This window comes from Etheostoma spectabile, chromosome 22, assembly GCF_008692095.1.
Source record: "Etheostoma spectabile isolate EspeVRDwgs_2016 chromosome 22, UIUC_Espe_1.0, whole genome shotgun sequence".
Taxonomy (NCBI): domain Eukaryota; kingdom Metazoa; phylum Chordata; class Actinopteri; order Perciformes; family Percidae; genus Etheostoma; species Etheostoma spectabile.
This window is the reverse complement of record NC_045754.1, coordinates 2,060,271-2,087,490: the sequence shown is the minus strand read 5'-3', so window position 1 is coordinate 2,087,490 and position 27,220 is coordinate 2,060,271. Positions and strand designations below refer to the sequence as shown.

Below are 27,220 nucleotides of genomic sequence, written 5' to 3'. Positions count from 1 at the left end.
TGTGTATGTCTGTGTCAGGGAGATTATGGATGCCAAGCCGAGTGGGAGCGCTACACTGAAAGCCAGCAGGGTGATGGTTTGGGAATATATATAATGTATAAGATATATAAGAGAAAAGTCTTGTTGGATTGTTTGTTGTAATACTGTTGATGTACACATTGTTCTATAGTCGTTAGTCATCATACGACTGGACGCTACTGTTGATCATAGACTTTCTGTTCTCAAATGTTAACGTTTATTCACCTGTACAGCTTTTTTCTTACTGTACAGTAATATTAAAGGACTTATTATACAATCCAACTATTATGCATTGAAATATGTTGTTTGTATGTTTAATGAAAATAAAAACAACTATATGTGCCAGCAGATTTCTTTAATTTGGATCTTACTGTCACTGTTTGATGAAATATTTGTGTTGCTGTTCACAGTTCAGGGCCAATGGGCTGGTCAGTAAACAGTTTCTACACATGGAGAATACTGTCAGCTGTCTGTCTTTTTATGAATCTCTTTTTTTTTTATTGTTTAAAAAAATATCCATGCCTCTTTCATGTCAGGTGCTCCGGTTTCTTCCCACCTTAAAGACATGCTAGGTAACTAGGACTACCGTTGAAAATTAGCCGACTGGCTAACACTGGCGCATATACAGAAATGTTGATTAATGTGCATTGTCCTAATAAAAAATAAATCTACTACTATTTACAGTTGCAAAACTCCCAGTCCCCTTGATTCCCCTCATTCCTACATTACATACACCCAATTTATTCAAAATAGAAAAACAAACCCGTCACCAGCAGCACTGTCTTGTGAACAAATATTAAATGCTTCCAGATTTCCACATCAACACTCAACTTTGCCTCACAAAGTTTATGATATTGTAATACCATACAATGCACCAACTATGTTTGGCTTATCACTTTTTCCCCCCAGTTCAGAGCAATAAGCAGCGTTGCGTGTAATAAACACGTATCAGTAAGTGTATACACTTTGTTTAAGATCTGAAGGGTATAAGTAAAATTAAAACACTGTACCGCTTGTACTAAGGGAATATTCATAATAAATATTTCATAGTACATAATAGCCTTCCAGAAGAAAATATCAGGATCAGTATGTATTCTATCAACTGATTCAACCTCTGTGAGTTGATTCTGAAAGCAGTTATGAGCGCTCTGAGAACAAAGTGACACAAAGCAGGGTTCAGTTCACAATGTTCTAAAGGTTTAATGAGACACACAAAATATAAAGATTTTCTTACAATTGCTCCATTCACTCGATGATGTGAGCGTAGATAAGACAAAATGGAGGCTCCAGACGAAGGGAGGATTGATTCAAGGTTGGCTCACTCAGATACATCTCTAGGAAGGAAAACAGTGTAACAAATGACACAAATTTATGATAGCAATTAAAACAGATGAGAAAGCCTTTGTTCCGAGTTTTTACAGAATAGAATGTAACATAGTCACGACACTGGCCTATTACTGTAAGTCTTAATTTAGTTGCTAGCCTGCTTTTCCCAGTGTTTAGTTTGAGTAACGTTATTTTACACTGAATCAAGCTATCAGCTAGCGGTTAGCACAAATAGCTGTTAGCTAAACTAGCGTCAGCTTCCCGGTGGAGGCTAACCGTTCTCTTAGCTAATACATCGGTGCACAAGCTGTATGGCACGGTCTGTGATAGTTGTAGCCATAGACATATATATGTCTATGGTTGTAGCGGTCAGCCGTTAGCCTCATGGATGTCTTAAGAGAACGGTTAGCCTCCACCGGCGTTAGCTTCCCGGCTAACCGCTAGCTTTGATTCAGTCTAAAATAACAGTGGGAAAAGCAGGCTATAGCTAAATTAAGACTTTACTGTAAAAATAAACAAGATTTGAGTGATTGTATTTTAAATGAGCACAACTGACATAACAGCTATTATAATTATATATGACGCTGTTATTTTACATAAATATAGGCTATATGTATAATATTTGAGGGTCTTTTACATGCTGTCTCAGTTAGCTAGTGGTTAGCCGAATTAGCTCTTTGCTAAACTAACGTTAGCTTTCCGGTGGAGGCTAACAGTGGACCGCTACTGTGTCGTAAATCCTCGTACATCATGATCATCATCTACGCATGCGCAGAACGGATCGCGCACTGACAGACCCAACACAAACGTGATATTTCTGTCTTTCTGTTGATGAAGTTTAATCTGCTGCCAAGCTTTTTTTTTATTTAAGTAGATGTAGCTTTTATTGGTGTGTGTCAAAGTGAAGCCTGGAGCTTTTTAACATCCTTTATTCAGACATGTTTTAACTATTGTGCAAAGTAAAACACGATAAGAACTCCTTAAAAAAACTATTATAATTGTCTTTGTGTGTGTGTGTGTGTGTGTGAGAAAGAGTTGGCCAGGCTGGGATCTGTCTAATCTATGACAAGAACCTGTTTGCCTTTTTCTTTTCCTCCTTCCCCTCACTTCCTTGTCTCCTCCCCTCCTCCTTCTCTCCTTTCCTGACTAAATAAGGGAGTTGAGAGAGGAAGGCTGACCAGCAAGCCTCCTCTGGCTTTCAGCTGCTGTAGTAAATACTGCTGGAGGTAATAGGAGCAGGAACTGATGCATTTTTTAATTCATACCAAAATGTCACATTTTAATAGATGGCTTCTCAGGCCTTGTCCCACTGTAAGGCTGCAATTCATCATGTCTAACCAATCATTAAAGCACCGATCACTGGGAAAATGAATGCATTCATGCTGCTGTGCAGGTCATTTTGATAAATGCATCCAGCGAGCAGCAGTGTTGCTTAAGGCCTGCATCTGTTACTCAGTCAAGGCTTATTACATCTCCGAGATGGATACAGAAACACTCAAGTTCTGATGGATTTAAAGGGAAAACTCTGCAAAAGCAGGATGTTGTTGGACATGCAGAGGGACAGCTGTCTGCTGCTGCCTTCAAGTGTAGTCAAAAAAAGAAAAAATCACCCTGTAGCACACATCTTTTCATCACAGCAACATTTGTATTCATAAAATATATATATCTAATTTCTGAATTAAAGTTTAAAAAAAAAAACACTGTCTCACTTACTGCTGGTGTATTTACTAATGTATTGAATGAGTTCCATATATCTCTATAGGCTACATAGTTAGTTTTGATTGATTTAAAAAATCAAGCATAATCTACTAAAAAACTCCTTTTGTTATAGTATTTTAAGGTTTCTCCCAGACGCAGGGGAAGGGCACAGCTAAGCACTTTCAAAATGGGGAGAAGCCTATGGGGAGCCTGGAAATCAGTATATGAACTACATTAGCCTATTTGATTCATTAAATGGTGACAATAATTCCATGGTCTGTGCTCCCTGAACTCATAACGTAACAATAGACCCACTCAAATCTTTCCACAAGTCAAACAAAATTCAAAAGGCATCCCCAACGGGAAGCCATGTGTGTAGAGAATTAGTATAATCTCAACATCTACAGTTTGACCTCATTGTAAGTCAATCATCGGCTAAGTTATTTTTAATGGATGGATTTGCATACATTTGAAGACATTTGGGTATGTTGTGAGACGTGCATGTGTGTGTGTATAAAGTACATATATGATGTTGATTCATTAGTTAAATTATTTATACAATCAAGTGTAAGTTCCCTGTAATTTGACTGACTATGTTTTAAATAGAACTGTTCAATAATTCGTGTGCGCTTCAGCCCAACCCACAATATCCGACAGTACTTAAAGGCATCATCCCAAGCATGACGGCGGGTGGGGGGGGACCCCGGCGATGTGACGTCACGTAGCGGAGCAGCTTGAGTGGGGAATCCCCATCCAACCCTGAAACACAAAGAAGCAGCAGCATCATAACTGTAGTTCCTCGGCATATTTACATGGAAGTCACGCGTCTCCACCTTTAAAACCTCAGCCTACGTGCTCCTTAGAGGGTAAACAGTGTACATGCAATGGGAGCAAACACGTGTGTTTATATAATGTCTCACACCAAAATGAGTCCCACCCATTCAGGAAGACAGTAGAGCAGCCTGAAGCCGAGCACCTGTTCCCAGCAGCCGTTCAGCGCAGGTTCGCGATAAAGCCGCGGTGTAACCATACACTCTCTGGGTGCAACACACAGAGCACGTTTCTCCTTTATCTGATACCAACTGCATCATAAATGCTTAAGTAGTTGGGCTTACCCTATGTGTCATTTCTACCCAATTTTAACACATGAATAATGTATAATAACATTCGTTTTTTTATCCTACTGGGGCCCGTAGCACACCCATGGCCCCCCTTTGGTAACATCGGGTGTAATACAAAGGGTTTTTCTTTAGTGATGAGGAGTATTTGGGTATAGCTGGGAGTGTATCTAGCCTACTTCTTCATCCATCACAAGTGTGAGCAGTTCCCGATGAGCAAAGGGTTAAAAGAGGCGCAGCTAGACGCCGGTGGAGCTGAAGTCATCCGCCAGAGCGCAAAGCGAGGAGGAGGAGAGACACAGAGAACACCTCCAAAAAACACACATCAGGGACGATTCAAGCTGCGGATCTGCGCTCTGCTGCGTCCTGTTAATCATCATTGTGTTCCTTCTCCCTCCAGTTAAACACAGATATTTAAAGGCAGAGAGAGAGAGAGAGAGAGAAGGTGGAATGAGAAGTAAATAAATTAAACACGCGCAGCCCAGCGCCCCAACTATGGCTCCAACGACGCTCGTCGGGAAGCTCGCCCAGTCTGCTTCACGGGGGCTGGCTGGAGTGCAGGATGAGAGGTCTGCCGTGCTCCACCGAGTGTAAAACCAGGAGGAAATAGCACCTGACAGGCGCCCCCCCCCCCCTCCGGGGACAGAAACAGACACCTTTCGCTCCTCGTAACCTGGAAACTGGAGGCTGGAAACGGCCCAGGTCTGCCGTGCGTCCATTGCGCCTCCTTTTCAGAACTCTCCTCCCCTCACTTTCTCCCGGAGAGCCAGGACAATCGACCGTCTCTCTGACCAACTTGGGGAAACTTTGGCCACCGGATTACTGCCACTGAACCTGTCAGTGTAGGGTCTCCATGCACTGAGCGCAGTGAGCATCGCGCGCTCGGCTGCGGGGACTGGAAACACAGCTTCGGTGTGAGATTATTAAAAGTCCTGCAAAGTCTCTCAAAGTCCAGGGGCCACCGCAGCGAAGATGCCGGTCCGGAGGGGCCATGTGGCTCCGCAGAACACCTTCCTGGACACCATCATCAGGAAATTCGACAGTCAAAGTAAGATCACTGTTTGCTTACCTTATGTAGGATAATCTATATACAATGCATTCTGTTTTCTTTTATGAGGCCCACTCTTTTTTAATAATTCATTTGTTGACTCAAAAGCTTTAAACACGGCATCCTGATGATGCGCAGTAGGCTTCCAGTTGACACTTTGTTTTCCAAACTCAGCCTCAATTATGATGTTTGCTGATGCATGGTAATAGTCACATGGTGGGGGCAGAGTTGCTATATCAGGTTAGAACATGTATTATAAATTAAAAACAAAAAAACAAACAGAAATCAGGTAAAAATTCATAAAACAGTACTTTCCCTTTTAAAGATCAACCATAAGAGCATGATAGTGTGTGACGGACATTAGATGGGTTTATTTTCCACCAGATTCATTTCTGATCAAAACATCTTTGTCTTATCCTTTATCTTTATTTCATGTCACAGGTACATATTAAACATATCTGTAAATGTGCCAGATTTAGCCAAAAAGCTATTTTTTATCTGCAGTCCCTGGCCAGATGTTACAATAGTCTCCCTAAAAAGCAAATAAATAACAGCTTGTGTGGTTTTGATCTGCTGAAGTCTGTTATTTGTGGATCTGAACCCTGCAGCTGCCACCAGGGAATGCTTATTGTTGCGGGCCGTGTGTGTAAGTGTGTAATCACAGCCATCTAGTGCAATACTTTAACAAATCTGATTAGTTTCATTTCTGTACATCGTCTGGCTTCGTCTCATGTCTCACGCAGCGGTCAGAAAACGCAATCTGCAACAAAATAACACAAGTACTGCAGGTGCTTTTGGGGGCATGGGATCTATTATTTTGGCTCATTGGATGTGGAGATGTAAAATAGTATTCATACAGAAACTATTGGACACCTCAAACAAAATCCTACAAAAAAAACTACCTGAAAAAACTGAAAAAAATCCATATCCTGTCAATGACTCTACAAGAAGTTATTAAGTTACAAAAACAAACAATATATCCAAGCTACTAAATTTTTCATAGAGGCCATGAGCATGCAATTTAAACCTCTCCATATTTCGAAATACACAGACTTCCTCCGTCCTCACTTTCCTGCGGTGGCGTTATCTTTGATGCAAATCATTCATGTGTTGTTTTTTTCCATCTCTGAATGTGTGTGACCAGACTTCCAATGTGCCTCAGCAACGGCAAGTTCCCTGTGGAAATTCACCACAGGGCTGATGAAGAAATGAGGATGTGATAGTTGTGTGGGAAAAAGTGGAGAATGTGAATAGTTCACATTTGGTCAGTTCAGGTTTCGATGGAAGAGACACATATCGTAGATCTAAATGTCGTGTTTGAGGAATCGAAATGCCAATTGCTCCCCTTAGGCACACATAAGATTGAACTCTTGAGGTACCCTTTTCTTTTTCTCTGGGCTTTTCCACCTTTAATGGACAGGGCAGTTAGGTGAGAAAGAGTAGTACATGTAGGAAATCATTGCAGGTCAGACTTGAACCCTGGACCTCTGCATCAAGGGATAAACCCCGACGTATATGTGTGCCTGCTCTACCCACTGTCCCACCCCGGGTACGAGGTACCCTTTTACTGCTAAAACATGCTGTCTGCCTTCCACACTTACATGCTCTTGGGTTAAGCCGTTCACAACTTTGGAACAGCAAGTGATGTCAAGAGTCACGGCAGCAGGCGAGCTTCAAACAAGGTGCGAAACCCCCTTTATCCTGACACAGAGGGGCCGAGAAGAGACTCCACATATGTGCAGTCAAGTTGGATAATTGACGTCGGAGTTGGGTGATTGACATGAATCCTGAAGTGGTTATTTTCCCATCCTGATGAGCGTGGATAACTGTGTAAAGGTGAACATACTCTACTGCACGTTGGAACGCTGCCGACTCGTTCCACTGTGTTCATATCTTAAATGTTTCTTTACAGTAGTTCAGCGTGCAGTAAATGTATTTATTTAGAGCTTTTCTAGTCTTAACGACTACTCAAAGCGCTTTTTTACATAGTACAGGAACCATTCACGCACACTGTGGCTGAGGCTGCTGTACAACGTGCCACCTGCTCATCAGATAAACACTCACACACATTTGCACTCTGATTCACATCATCGGGTGCAGTTGGGGGTTCAGTGTCTTGCCCAAGGACACTTCAACATGGATCAAACCACCAACCAAGACAACCGCTCTACCCCTGAGCCACAGCCGCCGGTAGGAAGCGTCTCTTCGTGGTAGTTGTTTATGAGAGGAGCGCCTTAGTGTTACACGGCAACAAAACCTACAACTGAGAGGCAGATAACCTCACATCAGCTCTTTCCAAATGCTTTCCCTGTGACTCATATCTTCAGAATAGTTGTCTATTGATTGCTGCAGGCTTTTGGGCCAGCTACAGCCTGCTGATGATTGGGATGACATGGTCCCTCATGGCTGTGGGTAATGAACTTGTGGTGAAAGGGTCAGTAGACACTAGCAGCTGTTTAGACATCCTTACTAATTTCAGAGTTGTTACTGCACATTAAAGGGGCAGTATGCAGTTTTGGTCATTTCTTCGCTTTTTGCTCGCAGGTTTTTTCTATAGAGCCCCCCAAAGATTTCTCTACAGAGCGCCCCTTACAGGTTTCTCTATAGAGCCCCCCTAAAGGTTTCTCTATAGAGTCCCCCTACATGTTTTGCTATAAAGCTCCCCCTACAGGTTTCTCTATAGAGCCCCCCTAAAGGTTTCTCTATAGAGTCCCCCTACATGTTTTGCTATAAAGCTCCCCCTACAGGTTTCTCTATAGAGCTCCCCCTGCAGGTTTCTCTATAGAGCCCCCCATACATGTTTCTCTATAGAGCTCCCTTACAGGTTTATCTATAGCGCTCCCCTACAGGTTTCTCTATAGAGTCCCCCATACAGGTTTTCTATAGAGCCCCCCTACAGGTTTCTCTATAGAGCTCCCCCTGCCGGTTTCTCTATAGAGCCCCCCATACATGTTTCTCTATAGAGCTCCCCTACAGGTTTCTCTAAAGAGTCCCCCATACAGGTTTTCTATAGAGCCCCCCTACAGGTTTCTCTATAGAGCTCCCCCTGCAGGTTTCTCTATAGAGCCCCCCATACATGTTTCTCTATAGAGCTCCCCTATAGGTTTCTCTATAGAGTCCCCCATACAGGTTTTCTATAGAGCCCCCCTACAGGTTTCTCTATAGAGCTCCCCCTACAGGTTTCTCTATAGAGTCCCCCTACATGTTTCACTATAGAGCCACCCTACAGGTTTCTCTATAGAGATCCCCTACAGGTTTCTCTATAGAGTTCTCCCCCTACAGGTTTCTCTATAGAGTTCTCCTCCTACAGGTTTCTCTTTAGAGTTCTCCCCCTACAGGTTTCTCTATAGAGTTCTCCTCCTACAGGTTTCTCTATAGAGCTACCCCTACAGGTTTCTCTATAGAGTTCTCCCCCTATAGGTTTCTCTATAAAGATCCCCTACAGGTTTCTCTATAGAGCTCCCCCTACAGGTTTCTCTATAGAGTTCTCCTCCTACAGGTTTCTCTATAGAGCTACCCCTACAGGTTTCTCTATAGAGTTCTCCCCCTACAGGTTTCTCTATAGAGATCCCCTACAGGTTTCTCTATAGAGTTCTCCCCCTACAGGTTTCTCTATAGAGATCCCCTACAGGTTTCTCTATAGAGTTCTCCCCCTACAGGTTTCTCTATAGAGATCCCTTACAGGTTTCTCTATAGAGGTCCCCCTACAGGTTTCTCTATAGAGCTACCCCTACAGGTTTCTCTATAGAGTTCTCCCCCTACAGGTTTCTCTATAGAGATCCCTTACAGGTTTCTCTATAGAGGTCCCCCTACAGGTTTCTCTATAGAGCTCCCCCTACAGGTTTCTCTATAGAGTTCTCCCCCTACAGGTTTCTCTATAGAGCCCCCCTCCAGCTTCAGAATAGATATTTGACAGCTCCTGTGTTTACTTGTGTCCGACCCCTCCCTCGGTCAGTCTGCTGTTTCCTCTTTCTGTTCCTCCAACAATGCTTTCCGAGCTTTCTGTTTCTTTTTTGCCTACTCAACCATGACGATAGTGTGAAAAACTCCGTCGCTACCTTGTTAGCCGGTTCCCGAATGGGGGTGTGTGTGTGCAGTGCCGTGAAGCAATTCGTTACATCGTGAGACCTGATATCACGCCATGCTTCCTGATGCTTCGGCCGGCCCAAAGTTTCAGGGGTGATTTTTTCCGCTCACAGGCACTAGAGGAGAGTGAGACCACCACAATTCAACTCAAAATAAGTTATATAACCGTTCCAATGACTCCGAAGCTGTTCAGTTAAGGTAAATTAAGCTAAAGAAAACTGCATAGTTCCCATTTAAAACTGAGAAAATATGTATTTTATACAGTAAACTCAACTATCGATTGAACTTAAAACTGCAATCTAAAGATTTGCCAATATTGCTAGATATTTCTTCAGAATAAAAGGAAGGTCCCATTGCAGTCTTTCCGTGCCTTCCTCTGAATCCACTTTGTGCTCCACATCAGTGAAACTTGAGCCCACTCCTCTCATGTAGTCCAGAGCTGGGTAAAAGCAGAGCCTGGTGGGGGCTTCCACACGGTAGTACACCGCACATTCATTCATCTGATCCCTTATTGTAATGGAGGCTGTACAGTATGTGATAGAAACCATCTCATGCGGAACATAGTGAAAGGGGGGGGGGGGACACATTCATGGTAGAGTGAGCGTAGCAGAGCCATTTCTTTTCTTTTCCAGAATAGAACTGTTTTTAAAATAATGTACTATTGATACTTGATGCTCAGCCTCAGAGGAGATGATTAAGGAACAAACAATGGGCACCTGTTTTCACCACACATATCACACCAAGACATATTGTGTAAGAAACCCCGTTTCTCTCGTATATGTATACAGTATAATCTACCAGATCTGGGACCTCTTTTATAAATCGGTTCATACTTCTGCATTTATATTCAGTTGAGTTCTCTGCCAAATGTTTGTTTCCACATAACAAATTTAGGAAAAATGTAGCATCTCGCTCTTGATCATTTTGGTGAATTTTATTTTCAGCTGATGGATATGTATTGTGTATATATTTGGGGGGGGGGGGGGGGGGGGGCAGTAGCTCAGTCCGTAGGGAGTTGTGTTGGGAACCGGAGGGATGTCGGTTCAAGTCCCCGTATGGACCAAAGTACGGAGTGAGGATTGGTAGCTAGAGAGATGCTACTTCACCTCTTGGGCACTGCCAGATGCCATTGAGCAAGGCACTATACCCCCCCCCCCCAACCACTCAGGTTGCTGTGTGTAGTGATTACTAACAAACAGAGTGTAAATTATTAGGGATCAATAAACAGTAAAGTATATGCTGTAATGCGTGACTTCATATTTATATGTCAGCACTTTTGTCACGTCTTTAGTTAATAATAAAATTGACCAAACGATGATATGAGGGGAGTCTTTCATTCCTTTTTAGTGCTGCTTATTTACCCTGAAATGAGTTTTGGGGAAATAAACCCCTTGCTGTTTTACAGTCAAGATTTAATCAGCAACCCGCAAATACAGTAAGCGGTTGTTTATAAAAACTTACTTTGACACCGTGCCTGGACACATACAAGGGGTGGGAATCACACGTCCGATACGATATCATCACGATACTTATGCCACGATACGATATTATTGCGATTTTAAACATAAACTAAAAAGATACATTTCTCTGTTTGTTCATATTACTTCAATTTTATTGCTGCAAAATGGGATTGTCAAGCAGACAAACTGACCAACACACATCTAATTATAGATCGATACTATGTATCGATACAGTATTGCCACTGAAAATATCCGCCACCCCCAACACAGGCTGTGGAGTAGACACAGACTAAGTAACGTTTAAGTAACGTTTTTTCCCGTCAGTAACATTATTAGTGTTGTAAGTTAATATGACAAACTCACCCATTTTGAAACACACAGCGTAGGTATTCAATACAAAATAGTCACTGGTAGCCTGCGCGTGACGTCTTTTGTACTGGCGGATCACGACTTCACAAATCCTCCTACGGCCACGCCAAGACCCGCCCTTCCAAAGCAGCTCGATTGGTTGGGGTTAGACATTGACCTTGAAGTTAAGGTTAGGATAGCCGATTGGACAGGGGACAGGACCTGTACATGTAGGCATGGACGCTTGGCCAATAGTGTGTGAATGCTATTGAAGGGCGGGTCTTGGCGTGGCCATAGTAGGATTCGTAAATTGGCCGGCGGATCAGTTGGGTATCGTTTTATTCACAGTTAATTAATGTTGAATGTGTCGTATTGACAAGCTGCACCAAATTCACTGCACTGGGTACTCAGATACACCCCCGTCCTGTGTGAAGTAGATCAATCAGTTAGATCGAGGTTATGTGGGAAACACTGCGAGTACTTCATTAGGATGACATGCTGACATTCTACATGAATAAATGTTACTAAGCATTCAATACTTTTATATTTAATAAATGAACTTGTCCGTGAACAGACACACTTTCATCGGTAATGGTGGTTTAACAATGACGACAACAACTCCCATGATTCAATGCAACTTCACAATGTCATCAAAAAGTCCCCTAGCAGCAGAAAATTACATATTGTATGTAAAAGACTGCGGATGAAAATTTGCTTTAAGCAATGTCTTTTACATAGGCTTACATCAAATGGTAACATTTATGTCCATTGCTGTATAATTACATATAATCATATAATTATATATATAATTAATTATATATAATTATAATTATATAATTGTAGAATTGTCCATTATTGTGTAATCTTTTTTAAATAAAATGAATAAATGAAAACAAAGGGAAACATACTATAATATATAATTTAAACCTATCAGCTGTACCTTTGCATCCACCAATAACAACGCTAAAGATATAAGTGTATTCAGATTGAACTTTATTTGAGACTTATCAATAGTCAAGCTACATTGTAGTGTATAACATAGAATTATGCAACATGTGTATGTTTTATGAATCCAACATAATGCATATGATGGAATATGATCCCTTTGAAGTACAGAGTGCACTGATCCAACCAGGGAATGCATACAAATCAAGCAGGTAACATGCACCCTGGACAGTAATCTACAGTAGCTGTTGAAAATGGATGCCTAGAATATAGATGTTTATTGATTGTTAGACAGAAAAACAAGAAAAGAGAAGAACAAGAGGTTGAAGGTATTTTTCATAGAGATTATTGATGTGCCCAGTGGCACAGCACAACTTTTCATTATTTAGTAAGGATGATCAGGCCGTATGCTATGCATTACCGATACAGATGTGTTCACATAATGATGACTCAAAATAGAAAAGAGTGTCCCTATTATTATAACATTGAATCATTTCTATCTCTTCTGCTCTGTTTTCATCTTTGTCATGTCTTTCTTCTCTTCAAGGCAAGGAGTGATTGGCCAGGTCTTCTGTGTCAAAGATGTGTTACTAATTCGATTTTGATAAAATTTCATGGAATAATCGGTGTTATAGCTCCATTGTGTCATATCCAAAATGATACGCATAAAATCAGATAGTCCTATTTTTGCGAAACTTACCTCTCATTTGTCCATGTTGGCACATTTGGAAATTGCACTGATTGGCCATAAGGAGTCCTGCTCATTTGCCAGTGGCCTAAGCAGAGAGTGCATAAAAGTTTCTGATGTCTTGTTTTCTATTTGTTCTGAATACTTCTGTTTGGACAAATATAAAAATATATAAAATCAATTTTTTAAATTAGATTTCACCTTTCTAAAACAAAAACTGACTGGATCAGTCGATGCAGCATGCATGGGAACATGCCATGGTTTCCAGCTAAGGCATTTAGTGCACTGTGATCCCCTGACTTCAGACCTTCTTCTTCACTGTACACTGACTCTTTGTGCACGTAACCCTCTCTGTTTACTGTACAGTGATCCTCCATGCCATGCTCCTCCACGCAGATTAGACTGCACATACAGATTGTGTGCCTCCTTAACAACAACAAACAACAGATTCGACCTCAATATGAGGTCATAGCAACCTTTTTGGTCATGTGGGGTTGTCTGTGCTCCTTAGAGAAAACTTTGCCCAATTACATGCCTGAAAGACACTGTCCTCCAGGGACGATGTTACCATTGTACAGCTGAAGTACCAACACTTCATTGCCATGACAACTACCCCCCTGACTCCCCCACATACACACAGCCACCCACATGCAAGCAAACATACACACACACACACACACACACACACACACACACAGCCGGAATAGTTGCAATAGAAGTCATCTCCAGGTAACTGCGTTCTTCTACTTTTAAAAGTAGTTTTCAATATATTGTGCAGTACACTTAATGTTAACTATTACAGTGCAATACAAGCGCTTGCCAGCTAATTCTGATCACAGTAGATTAAGCTGACAAGTGGTTGGTTCCAATTTTAGGCTTACTTATATGTTAGAGTAACTAGGTGGGACTTTTGAACCTTTAGTATCGAGACTGAGACATTTATGAAATGTCTTAGAAGCATGGCTTAGATTGAGTAATAAATGGAAACAAGAAAACATCCTAGTGACAAGTATTGTGTATGTATCCAAAGCCTGATGTATCTTATTATTCCTCCGTGCCACAGAGCTCCATTGTTGTCCACAAAGTATTATCAACACATCCGTGGGCCACACTGTTGCACTAGGTGACATGCTCCTTCATTACATGCACTGTATCAGATAATAACACTTTCACAAGGACATTTGCATTGAGTTCTTTCCAACAAATACCATCCTGCTGCTGGAAATACTCCCTAATGCACCAGATGTGTTAAAAGCCACAGCTGATAATAGTTCCAAACAAATGCACTATTTCCTCCTGTTATAAAAGAAACGAGTGCTTTACTGTTTCAGGAAATGGCTTAGACTAGTGGAGCAGTTTACAAGCTTAACTCAGTAGCTAAAGGTACAATGCAGTAACAGTTTATTCAGAATACATATTTGTACCAATGACTCTTGTCTCATAACTGTCTGCAAGCCATGTTTTATTTGTACAGTTTGTACTCCAGCAAAGGAGGGAGCAAAAAAGGTGCATGGAACACGGACACAGTAAAAGGATACAATCGCTTCTTCCATTTTGGACCCTAGCTCTCCATTCCCTTAAATGTGCGTGTCAAGGTTCACCAAAGCTGAACTCGACCAAAAAATTAGCCCAGATTTACTTCCATTTAAATTAATAGATTTTTCTATAACATTTTGCCAATTTTATATTCTGGCATGACCGAACCTTAAAGGTCACATGGCATGACAATTTCACTTTATGAGGTGTTTTTAACATCAATGTGCGGTCCCCCAGCCTTCCTATGGTCCCCCAGTGGCTAGAAATGGTGACAGGTGTAGACCGAGCCCTGGGTATCCTGCTCTGACTTTGAGAAAATAAAAGCTTGGATGGGCCGATCTGGAATTATGCTCCTGATGAGGTCATAAGGGGAAAGGTTACCTCCTCCTTCTCTGCTTTGCCTGCCCAGAGAATTTGGCCCACCCATGAGAAAGAGAGAGACATCATGGCTTTCAAACAAGCAAAGTGGCAGTTGGTGAAGGCCACCCCCCCTTGACCCCTCTTTCCTTCAGTACACCGTCTGGGTTTTTGGTATATTCTTGGGTTTTCGCCGGCAAAAACGCTGGTCTAAATGTTCTAAACGCTGGTCTAAATGTTCTAAACGCAGGTCTAAATGTTCTAAACGCAGGTCTAAATGTTCTAAACGCTGGTCTAAATGTTCTAAACGCTGGTCCTAATGTTCTATACGCAGGTCTAAATGTTCTAAACGCTGGTCCTAATGTTCTAAACGCAGGTCTAAATGTTCTAAACGCAGGTCTAAATGTTCTAAACGCTGGTCCTAATGTTCTAAACGCAGGTCTAAATGTTCTAAACGCTGGTCTAAATGTTCTAAACGCAGGTCTAAATGTTTTAAACGCTGGTCTAAATGTTCTAAACGCAGGTCTAAATGTTCTAAACGCTGGTCTAAATGTTCTAAACGCTTGTCTAAACGTTCTAAACGCTGGTCTAAATGTTCTAAACGCTGGTCTAAACGTTCTAAACGCTGGTCTAAACGTTCTAAACGCTGGTCTAAATGTTCTAAACGCTGGTCTAAACGTTCTACACGCTGGTATAAATGTTCTAAACGCTGGTCTAAACGTTCTAAACGCTGGTCTAAACGTTCTAAACGCTGGTCTAAATGTTCTAAACGCTGGTCTAAACGTTCTAAACGCTGGTCTAAACGTTCTAAACGCTGGTCTAAATGTTCTAAACGCTGGTCTAAACGTTCTAAATGCTGGTCTAAATGTTCTAAACGTTGCAGAATATCCAGAAGTTAAAGCCCGAGCAAGAACAATCTTTGCTGAGTTTTGCTGGTGGCCATGCTGTTGTGGCCATGATGTAATGGCCCTCCTCCCCTCGGGGTTTGGGAAAAGTTTGATTTTCAAGCTTGCTCTGTTAGTCGTGAAGGCGTTAGCTAAGGCTAATGATAGCGATGCTAAGCTGACATCATGACCAAACGTTAACGATTGGTTATGGCAGATCCAGAGTGGCTCTGGGCAGATCCAATAGTTTTAAACTTCAACAGAGTACCCGCCTTCAAGGAAGTTAACACTTGTCAATGGAGAGTGGCCAGACTCTCTGGACTAATGAAATGGACCAGAGTCTGATCTGCTAGCCACTGAGCAACTCCACTGGAGTGGTTGGAGGTTAAGGGCATTGCTCAAGGGCACCTCAGTGGTGCTAATGAGGGAGGGACAAGCGCTGCTCTGTCACTCTCCCCACCCAGATTTGATCTTGTCGGTCTGGGGAATGATTTGCCGACCTCCCACTAACTAACCTTTAGGCCACCACTGTAGAAATGTACAACAGACTGAAGAGTTCCTATGTGTAGAAGAATTAAAGTCTCCAACTAAGAACCACAAATTATCAATGATAAACAGTTCTAGGAATACAGAATAACATTCCGGTAATACCATGTATTAGCAAAATGTATACAAATTTGAAGTGTAACAACTTCAAAAGTGTCAAAAAGATCTATTGCCTTCAATGTTCTGTAATTTTCCTCTCCAGCTCGCGTCAGTCAAACTGAGCATTCAGAGCTCTGTGCTTCCTCGCTTTGCCAACGCAGAAAGGAAGAAATGACTTTGTGTTTCTGTGAAAAGACATGTAAGTGCTGCAGCGTGCATGCAAATGGTCCACACACACACAACAGCATGTGTGGCTTGCATACATGAATTAGGCTGCGAGGAGACATTTGACGGCTTGCTCGTTGGATTTGTCAAATTTGACTCTTGCTGTGGCAGTGATACGGAAGTGTTTCCCTACAGCTTCATGGTCATCCTCCAGATGCTTAGAAAATCAAGCAGTATTAAATATCTTCTATACAAAGGCTCCTGTAGTTACTGTAGTGTACCAGGACAGTAGTGAGGATTGTGTGTGGTGCTTAGCTTTATTTCTCTGCTCCATCTGTTTCACTCGGAGGGTGTAAACGACAACACTGCTACACTGGTGCTGAGGTCAGGAGTGAGCCAGTGCCTCATGATTGCACCTTACTGGTGTGAAATCACACTCTCGCACTCTCTTCTCCTGTCTTCTTCCCTTTCTCTCGTTCATACACCCAAGCGTTGTCAAGCAGACACACAAAAGAACGAGCACACAGACAGGAGCGCACACGCATACTTGGAGCCAATCTTGGAGCTTGTATACACTCTTCTCTTTCGCTGCCCTCCTTCCCCACCTCGTTCCCTCCTTCTTTCTGCTCTTTGTCTTGTTTGACAACCTGTTTTCTCTCTCTCTCTCTCTCTCTCTCTCTCTCTCTCTCTCTCTCTGTCTCTCTCTCACTTTCTCTCTCTCTCTCTCTCTCCTTCCTCCTCTCCATCTCTCTGGTGCCCAGCAGATGCCCACTGGGCTGCCATGCCTAACTGGCTTCACATTTGAAATGGGCATGCATCCAAATGGGCAACATGGTACCTGCTGGGGGGGGCGGGGGCTGAGAGGGAAGAGGTTGTGTGTGATATATGGAAACTCTGTGTGTGCTTGTGAGTTCATTTTATTTTATTCTATTGTTGTTACTTTGTGTTTTAGCATTTATTGTCCTGTAATTACAGGATATTGTGGCTACAGTTAAACGAAAGATGCACACTATTTAGTATAACTCAACCAATAGTGTATTTAACATCTACAGAAAAGGTTTTGTCTTCTTTTTGCAAAAAACAAAATACTGAATCCTTGTATAATAAGATATTATTAGGGGTGTGACGAGACGCTTACTCCACGAGACGAGACACATCACGAGATTGGGTTCACGAGAACGAGACGAGACGAGATTTAAATTTTTTTTTTAAAGAAATCCTCGATGAAATATATGAATGGAAAAGTTTTTTTATTCAACTGAAAAAAATCACAAAATGCAAAACAATGTAGGTGCATTTTGAAATCAACTATTAATGATGAATGTTATTTAACTTTTTTTAAAAACTATTTTAATGAATTATATGCAGTAAAGGACGTGCAAACACTGCAAAATGTTTTGTATAAACTCTACCAACTGGCTTCTGCCCTGTACAATTTCACACGAGAAATCTAACTCCTTTCCACAAACCGAACATAAAAAAATAAACAGTTTAAATAAAATAAATGTGTAAATAACAGAAAAATAACACTTTAAATGCAAACAGTAGTGTATCAATAACCAAAGTACTGCTCTCTCAAAACTACAAGTGCAAACAGAAACAATTTTTTTCTTCAAGCATGAAAAAGAGAGAAACTACACACAACAGCCTAAGATATGGTCATGTTCTTTTTCAAGAATATAAGCATGTCGACTGTTTCTGGCAGCAGTTGAGAGCAAAATGTTGCCACACAAATGATTTAAAAGTGGCAGGGGGATCTTCAATAGTAATTTCACGCTCCATCACGCTGACATCACATCGCCTCACGAGACAACTTTTCACCTCGACGAGAAATCTCGTCACGTTTTAATCTCGCGAGATCTCGTAAAACGAGATCTCGTCACACCCTTACATATTATGATTTTCTTTCTTTTCTTAGTGCCTCCTTCTGTCCACAGTAGTGTACTGTATCACTGAGCTCAATCTCAGTAGGATTTCTTTGTAGATTTTATACTTATCCGTTTGTCTCTTTGTGTATTCCTCGTTAACCAAATGTCTGCATACTTTGCCAAATGTACTGGTTTATTATCTATCAGAACTTCCTAGCTGACTTAATTATTATAGCAACATAACAAACATAAAATACCCAGTGATCAAACAATAAACAAAAAATATTCTGACCTTTTCAGCCAAGTTAGCAACGTAACTAAAACCTTCACATCTGTAAACGGTGAATTAATTAAGATATTTTCAGTGATCCTCACATCATACACAGTTCTCTACTGTATGGAGACAACAGTCTCTTCACTCAGAGAACCAAGGTTACCTTGTAACCCACTGATCTTGTGAAATGTTCATTCTGTCTACCAGTGCTACAGGTCTTCCTAGTTCACCTGTGTGATAAGTGACACTGTAAAAGAAATACTTGTGTTGTCTTCCCATCAACCGTGCAACTTTTTGTTTTTCTGGGTCAAAAAAACGTGTTTTTGTCCATTTTTTTCTGCGCCTTGTCACATTTTTGTGCTTTTTTCCCCACGTTTTTGAACCTTTTACGGACATTCGTCTCTTTTTTCAACTTTCTTTCATAACATCATTTTTCTTTAAAGAAGTGGGCTGATGATTTAATTTACTTGTGAAGAGCGTTGTGTGGAACAATCCACGTTATTTTTCTGAACATTTTGTTATTTTGTTTTTGGTTAAAAATTTGACCCGAGGACATCACAAGGGTCAATCATCATTGTAAGGTGTACTGATCTTAGACAGCAGGGCCGGGTCTAGGCCATACAGTAACTCACATACATTCACAACTGGGAGCTTCCCAGTACCATGACGTGTTTTTAACAATGCAGTGGGAAGTTTGGTGTCACACTGGCACACACTGGCAGTAGTTGTTAAAGAAGGGGACAGTGTGTTGCGCTATGCGAAAACGAGTACATGTTTTTCTTAGGTTGATTTTTAGTGCTTGTTGTTGTAAATGAATACTCATTTGGGCTAAAAGAGGCTAAAGTGCACCGCCACCCAATGTTTTATTCTAAATAGGACTGAAAGCTTTAGTTTTTCCATTTGGTTTTTTATTCCCTCCCCTCACTTTAACATAAGGTGCGATGAAAATTTGGAAAAAAAATTTTTTGCAGAAAAAGCAGGGTCAGTAATTCCTAACGTTTACCCCAAAAATTTTTCAGTCCCTTGTGTTAAAGTGCACACCACCCCCCCCAACCCACACCCACACACACCCCCACCAAACTGTGGGTTTTTGTAAACCACAAGAACATTTAGCCCAAAACCCGAGACCTTTCCCATGTAGGTTTTGGATTGATGATTATTTTATCTACAATGTTTAGCAGACTTGGAGAACGCAGTTTCAGTTCTACCCCAAACTTTGATAAGGGCGTCTTTCGCTGCAAAAATATCAAGGGGGACCCTGGGGTTACCTGTTTTGACTACCAGGAAATGGTGAAGGGGTTGGTAAAAATTTAGTTATTTATTTTTAATTATTATTCAGGACAAAACTTGAGCCCCTGCACAAAATCCTTAAAATTTCCAATGTGCCCAAGGGCTAATTCCATCTCAGGGGGGGAGGTTGGAGTTCGTAAAAAAAAAACTAGGTGAAACATTTGTAATGAAAACAAAAAAAACAAAAAAAAAGAAGAAAAAAAAAAAAAAAAGCAGGACAATTCATTATAGAAAAAAGGAAAAACCAAGTTTGCGGTGATTTTTTTGTTTGGTTCTCAGGGCCCCAGCTTTACCCGGCTCTAAAAGGGGGCCAACGTGGGGCGCTCCCTTATACGGAGGAAGGTGTTCCATTCACTGCCTTTAATAGAAAGTATGGGAAGGGGTTTTCTGAAAAAGAAACCCCACAGTCCCCCTTTTCAAAGGCCCGGGATCCAGAAAAAAAACATTCCCTGGACGGCTTTGGATTTTGGTTTTCATTTTTGGCCAACAGTTGTGAATCCCGGGCCTGCAAGAAAATTTTCCATTTTCTTTGTAAAAAGAGATTTTGTATATTTTAAATAATAAAATTTGGGCTTTTTAACCGCAAGGGAAATTACAAGGGTTTCCATTACCACAGGCCTAATTCAAACCCCCTGCCCAAAGGAGAGATTCAGACGGGGGGGGGGGGCCTGGAGGGAAAGGCGCCCCCAGAGTTGGGGGTCGGTCCTTTCTCAAGATGCCCAGGAGGGACGGCACCTTTAGTACCCCCCACCCAACTTTGGGGATTGGGGTTGAACCGCAACCCTCCCTTTTCCCCAAACAATCCCAACCCCTCCCATGAGCACTCCCCCCCCAATTGTATATTGGATGGTTTCACTTGGGAGAAAATTGGGGGAAAAGGGGACAAAGTTTAGTTTGACATTTTAAACCTTTTGAAGACTATGGTTTTCCCCAGATAAAGGCCCCAAACTGAATTTTATGGCTCAGCTGTCCAGTATGGCATTATGACAAACTCACCTACTCAAAAAGAACAGCACAAATAATGCCCTTAGATGATATTTTTTGAGAAAACAATGAAAAGAAATGTGTTTTTTTATTATGTGCTTGGTTTGAATTAAAACTTGAATTTGTAAAAAGGATAATCAAGTTTTGTATAACTTGTATTTGGAAAAGTTACATCTAAACATGTTAATCAAAGCGTGTTATTGACCAAACATGTACCAGAAATTAGGCAGATCATGTGCGCTGGGTACTGAACAAACATTAATACGTATAATATTGGTTAATGTAATGTAACATGGTTGAAAACGATCAGGACAGAAAAATGTATTGGCCATGGAAAGAAAATAGACGTGGAGACCAAATGCTTTTTTCTTCTTCTTTCTCTTATGGTTGCGTTGAGTTGCTTTGTAATTGCATCATGATCAAGTTCATAAGTCAATGCAGTTGGTTTTTTTTTCTAAATATGATAAAGCCGGGGGCGTGCTGGCTGTCCTGTGAGGATTTATGAAAATCTGCAGATTTTCTGAGATCAGCTTGTTCAAAAACACATTTGAAAGTCTGTTTTTTTTCCCAGTCAGTCAGAGCTGTTTGTGGCTGCACGGCGATTGAGGGAAAGACGAGCTCCCGATCTGTTTTCTCAGAAGATGATACACACTAGAAGCATCTCTTCTAGACTTATATCTCCCTCCACATCATCAGCTTCTAATTGGCTGTGCCTTTCTAAAAAGGTGTAGCCCACAGACTAAAGCATCAAACAGTGCATCTCTGCTGTGTTTCTTCTTGGAAAAGGTGAGATAAGCTTGAATGCATCAACAGCACCCTGTCAGCTTTATTTCACACTTTGATGTAAAAGCTATAAAAAAAAAAAGGGCAGCATCTTCCCGGAAACAAAGGACAAAAGAAGAAATTGCAGTACATTTTTTCACATTAGACTATGATTAATGCATTACTTAGTGGGCCATTTGTGTCTAGTTTTAGCTTTCAGTAAACACTCATAATGATGAGTCTACACAGCTAAACAGGTATATGTCACAATCTACTGCTGGATCAGAACAGCTGTTTGATACAGTACCGTGCTGCAGCAGTCTGAAACAGAATGTGATGCGAGCATTTCTGCTGCATATTTATGATAAGTAATTCGAACAGGGAGAAAACGTCTTTGCTGCTGTTTAGAAACTAAATTCTGAAATGTTACTAGACATTGTCTCATAATGTTCCAGTCGTATTGCCTTATGAACTCAAACAGTCAAAATCCAAAACCCAAAATTAATTACCTTCAAAATAAGGGCGTCTGGATCAATAAGTGCTGTACTTTTTGTGGCTCAGAAGTTAAAATGGGTGGGAGTGCCTGCTTATCCCCTCCTATAAGTAGTAACAGAGTAGTAATAAGTAGTAGTAGAGTATAAAACAGCCACGTGCAACTGTCCGGCTGCTATGGCTGCGCCCAGTATTTTGCTGTCCTTCTCCTCTCAGCCCTTTGCCTGTACCTCTATTTGTCACTGCTTTATCTCCCGGAAGCTGCCCTTCCACTCTGGTCCTCCCATTCATCAAGTCTCCGTCCTCCAGTTTCTCTTAAAACTTGATCACACCTCTCTCATCCATTCTCCCTTTGTCTCCCTCTCACCTGTTCGGGCTCCCTCTCTCATTCACCGTGACGCCTCTGCCAGAACCCAAGAGCGGTTGCACAGAAAAGGCCAAGCTAACCGACTTAAAGACCCGGAGTCCCCAGCGTTCCAGGGATTAGACCTCATTTGCATAAATCTGCATAACCTCGTTAAGGCAGAGAGAGACACTGTAGCCTGAGACACTTCAGAGCAAAACAGCCCATTAAGGATTGCGGTGATTATGGGATTATCACTCTTAACGACTGTTGGGCGACTGGACCGTTGTACACTCTGAAAAGTGCCAGGTCACATGACTGAATCCAAAGCTGTGTGGAATGAGGGACCCCATGCTTTCCGTCCGGTCACCTTCAGATTGCATTTGCATGGGGATTTGTTCCAAACCACGTCTTTCTTTCCATTTAATTATTGTTTCAAGCAATGCATACAGCAGAGCATACAGTATGGATACCATGGATAAGGAATACAAACATGGTGGCCCATTTGTTTTAATTAAAGCTGCTCTGTCAGCTGTCACATTTTTAATTGCATATATTTAATGTGATTTGACCTCACCAGGATGCATATAGGCTGTTGTGTAGTCATGCTCTCCTGTAAGGTGTCAGTAAGCCTCAATTGAGGTGTTGGTCAGATGGTCGAACTGTGTCTGATACCTACTCCTCCCACACCTTTCCAAAGTCAGAATTGCATCCAAAATATTCTTGTTACTTTTCCAAACTGGCAATCTGACAAGCACCGCCAATTTGCACAGCAATCTGTCAGGAGAAAGGAAGCAGGAGCTGATCTTCTCTCTATTTCCATTACTTCAGTCACTTTTTGTGTGTACAACGGAGTGCACCACTATGGATGCCTGGCCATTCAGAACAGATATACACATATTTGCCTTCAGACATGAAAGGACAACATTCTGTACAACCAGTTCATCAAAACATGGCATTAACAAGTACCAAAAAACTGGGGTTGTGTTAAGAAAAACAATCAGTAGTACCTGAATGATAAAAGTGAGCCCAATGTAGCAACAATAATAAATATCTATTAAGTTTGACTGCAAAAAATGATCTTAAACTAAAATCTTGATCTTACTAGTTGTGGAGTATATTATATACAGTATTATAAAATATCTGGCCCTATATTTCCTTATGTATTTGCCAAATATATGCTGTCAGGCTGCCACAGACGACAAAGTGACAGCAGGCACTTTTCTGTTCAGTTAATAAATGAAAGCATATTGGTGGAAATGTATTATTTATACACACTGTTAAGAAAACGGCCCCGAAGTGGACTAAAAGATGAAATGAAATGCTATGGCTGTCAAAACATGACAGGAAACCCCCCCCCATCCGCCTGTCAGCTGTCCCACACTGATGACATCAGCACTTCTGTCTTGCTACCAGTGTGAGTGGCCACCATCTCTAATGGGATAAAAATGCGAGTACATTTTGGAAAGACATGTTGTGCTTTGGCAGCATTTTCCTTTTGGGGAAATACTGTAAGGCTTTTGCAAAGCCAAGCAAACAAGATGAAAGCTAGATGTCCTCTTATTATTTCTCTGGCAATGGGAGTCGAGTTTCAATGACTATTGAATGATATTCAGGAGGGACTCAGGCAGATGTGTCCCACCTGTGAGCTGACAGCTGTAGGCTGGGTTGGTTTACAGTGACGGTACTATATGAAGAACACCATTAAACAACTCATTTTCCAGCTGGGGATCAATAAAGGCATCTCTTATCCTATCAGTCACCAGCACACGGCTCATATAGCAGTGGGTACTGGTTATTAGATATGTATACATAGATTTTACCTGGTCCTTTGGAAGAGTTTTCAACTCCAGCATTGTTCCACATCTATTTAACCGAAAGAAGTGGAAGTTTAATTACACGCAATGTGGGAATGCCCAGATTTGCCCCCTAATGGTAAATGGGTTTTGACATGTAATTAGAGTTTGCATTTCTATTTTACATAAGGCTTTAGTTTAAAATGATGACACATCACTTTCCCTCTGAAGAGTTTTCTTTTTGATCTGACAGCTGCTACGAAAATACTAGCATTGAGCTGGAACACCCCCTTACAATTCATTCAGTGCGACTCAATGGACTGTGTTATTCTTCCCAGTCATCATTTCTCTGGAACGCTCTATAGCTTGGACCAATAGAGAAAGCAAAAACAACTGCAGTCTAACGCGGTGGAGTGCAATGGGAGGAAAAGTTGCTTTAGACCATAAGCTTATTCAGTCATATGAAATAATAATACAAACTGATGGAGTAAGAGTCAGCACTTACCGCAAACCGAAAGAAAGGCTGCCGGGGTTTAGGGGACACTTCACTGGTTAAATGGCAAGAACCCGGAACAAGAACCCAGAGACTTTAACAGACACAATCTCCCCTTCATATACGATCAAATGTCATGCAGTACGTTTCACTGTGTGAGGCAACTCCATTTGCTGATAGAGCTCTTTCAGTTGAAAGCTGTGGAAAAAGCTTTTAAGTGAACCTTGGGTCAAAATTTATTTTTTTGGAAATTTCTTTTATTTAACCTTTATTTAACCAGGAAGTCCCTTGAGATTGAAATCTCTTTTTCGAGGGAGACCTGGCCAAGACGGCACACCAGTTACAATTTAAAACAGAAATACAGCATAGCCAACACAAACAAACAAGCATCCCACATAAAGGAAAGGAGCATGTGGCAGTTCCATTTTTGAGTTACATGGCATTTTAACATGGCCTTAACATCATTTAATGGGACTAGATCATTTAAATGGAGCAAGTTTTGCAAGTTATTCCAAGACCATGGAACAAACTAAGAGAAGGCTTTTTCCCCCCAGCTCAGTAAAAACCCTTGGAACCTGGTAAGAGAGCCACCAAAATGATGTAGTCAACGTAATGATGGGGTTATGGGGCACCCCATCTTTCTTACTGGACCTTTGTTACATTTTACCCGTCTACCCACTCATCGGCTGTCTGCTTACCTACAGAGAGCTTTTTCAATGAAGACAAAACTCAAATCAAATGTAAATGGTGACAGAAATGTGTATTATCAATGTATATTTGGGTGTGTACCTGGATATACAAGTTGACGTTGTTACTCGGTATACTCCATATACAATTTTACAACTAGAGAACAAAATGGATTGTCTAAAGATGGAAAAAAAACGGGAATCTACAACAGAATCAACAAGGGTTTGATGGAAGATTTTCAATTGAAAACAACCAAGCTGCTGTAAATGATCACTGATTTAGTTGATGCAAATACTGAAATGGATCCTCACACTTTATACATCAGTTACAGGTAAATCAGTGTCAGTAGGCTGCTATTGGTTTCTGATTATTACAACACTGAGAACAAACTGAACTGTGTTCATGTTTTCGGACACTGGCTGGCTGGTTTAAGAGACGCTCTAGCATATAAAGGGTACTGCATTTAGTCTGAATGTATTGTGAGTGTCAGCTCTCTGGGTTTGAGAATTTAGCATGTGTCAGATGTTCAGTTTCCATGGCAATTGCTCAGTCAGAAATGGGTAGAGACAAAAGTATCTCTTCAGCCTGCCACTGTAAAACCACCACACACATACATCTTTTTTTTGTGTCTATTTTCTAATTTTATCTCAATATTTCTCTCTATTTCGTCCTTTCATCCTTCTCTCCACTTTCCTTAATCTCACGCACGCTTTCTTCATCTCTCTGTCTCTGTATCTAGGAGGCGGGAACTGGTGTGTTGACGTGTGATTCTAAAACATGGGCTTCCCTCCCTATCCACCTACGTAGTATACTCAGGGAGATTCCAAGCACACGCATACACTCACAGATACACAGACGCTCACACACACACATGCAAACACACCACATGCACACACACACAAACTGGCAGACTGCAGAACCCCGAAGGTCTGGTCTTAGTGAATTATTCAGTCTGCGTTGGTGGGTCTGTGTGAACGTGTACGTGTGTCCACAAACTTATATATGTGTGTGTGTGTGTGTGTGTGTGTTTGTTTGGATGTCTCATAAATCTCTGAGTGTGTGTGTCTGTGGGAATATCAAATGGTGTTTTCCTCCTGAGCAGCAGCAGATTGTTTTTAATCAGCCTCTCCATCAGCTTCCCCCTCTCTTGCTTCAAAAGCGTATTAGAAGGAAATGCAGGGAGAAGCAAGACGTGGTCATGTTGGGGGGGGGGGTCTCGTGAAGTTGCAATTCAAATAATACTGATGGATTAGGTAACGTGATCATAAACAATGTATGCTGTTTAATTATGTAATCCAATTACGCAGGGTTGACAATGCTACTGCATATGGACAATTAGGAACCAATAAACTTCCAGCCAGGCAAATGGGCTGGTTTTTAATGTTTGACAACAATGGCTATAGTAATATATTGATTAGATAAAATGCTTTACAGATTTCTGGGGCTTGTTGAGGGTAGCTGGCACTCAGATAATGAAATAAACTAGCACTGATTGAAGAGTAGCCCAATGAAATCTTACCCTCTGTAGTGCTTTGTTTTGCCTCCATATATGAAAAACCATCCCAGTGTGAGCATTCAGTGACAACACAAGAAGTCGTGTGCAGTGTGAGTTTATGTAGTGCGCATGAGGGTGTGGACCATAGAAATACAATGTTGTCGTTCTAGTTCTATGGTGTGGAGGTTGGGGGTGGTGGATGGGGAGACTTTGAATTAGATTTTAAAACAATTACAACAGCAGATTCTTTTCCTATTCACACAACCATACTAAAATAACATTGACTCAGCTTTAGTGTTAATTAAATTATTTCCATTGGGCTATTTAGACTTTTGTGGTTATTTTGACCCAGTAACAATGCCATAACTACATTTCTGTCTGGTCATCAATTTAACTAAAAGGTTTATGTATTTT

At 41.3% G+C, this 27,220-nt stretch overlaps 1 protein-coding gene and 2 long non-coding RNA genes across 3 annotated transcripts in view; 2 read left to right on the top strand and 1 right to left on the bottom strand.

The window, feature by feature from the left end:
* The first annotated feature begins 4,362 nt into the window (after positions 1–4,362).
* The window catches only part of kcnh2b (potassium voltage-gated channel, subfamily H (eag-related), member 2b), a 374,402-nt gene continuing 351,544 nt past the window's right edge, over positions 4,363–27,220 (top strand). Inside the window, exon 1 of the mRNA XM_032503799.1 lies at positions 4,363–5,208. Coding sequence (XP_032359690.1) covers positions 5,133–5,208 — 76 coding nt within the window. The 5' untranslated portion in view covers positions 4,363–5,132. The remainder of the gene's footprint in view (positions 5,209–27,220) is intronic.
* LOC116672163 (uncharacterized) lies at positions 4,676–15,994 on the bottom strand. Its single transcript, XR_004327486.1, has 3 exons — positions 15,848–15,994; positions 7,461–7,465; positions 4,676–4,692 (listed from the first exon to the last, which is right to left on the bottom strand). It is a non-coding gene; the product is annotated as an uncharacterized LOC116672163 (long non-coding RNA).
* On the top strand, positions 7,708–9,207 carry LOC116672158 (uncharacterized). Its single transcript, XR_004327481.1, has 3 exons — positions 7,708–7,752; positions 8,362–8,387; positions 9,103–9,207. It is a non-coding gene; the product is annotated as an uncharacterized LOC116672158 (long non-coding RNA).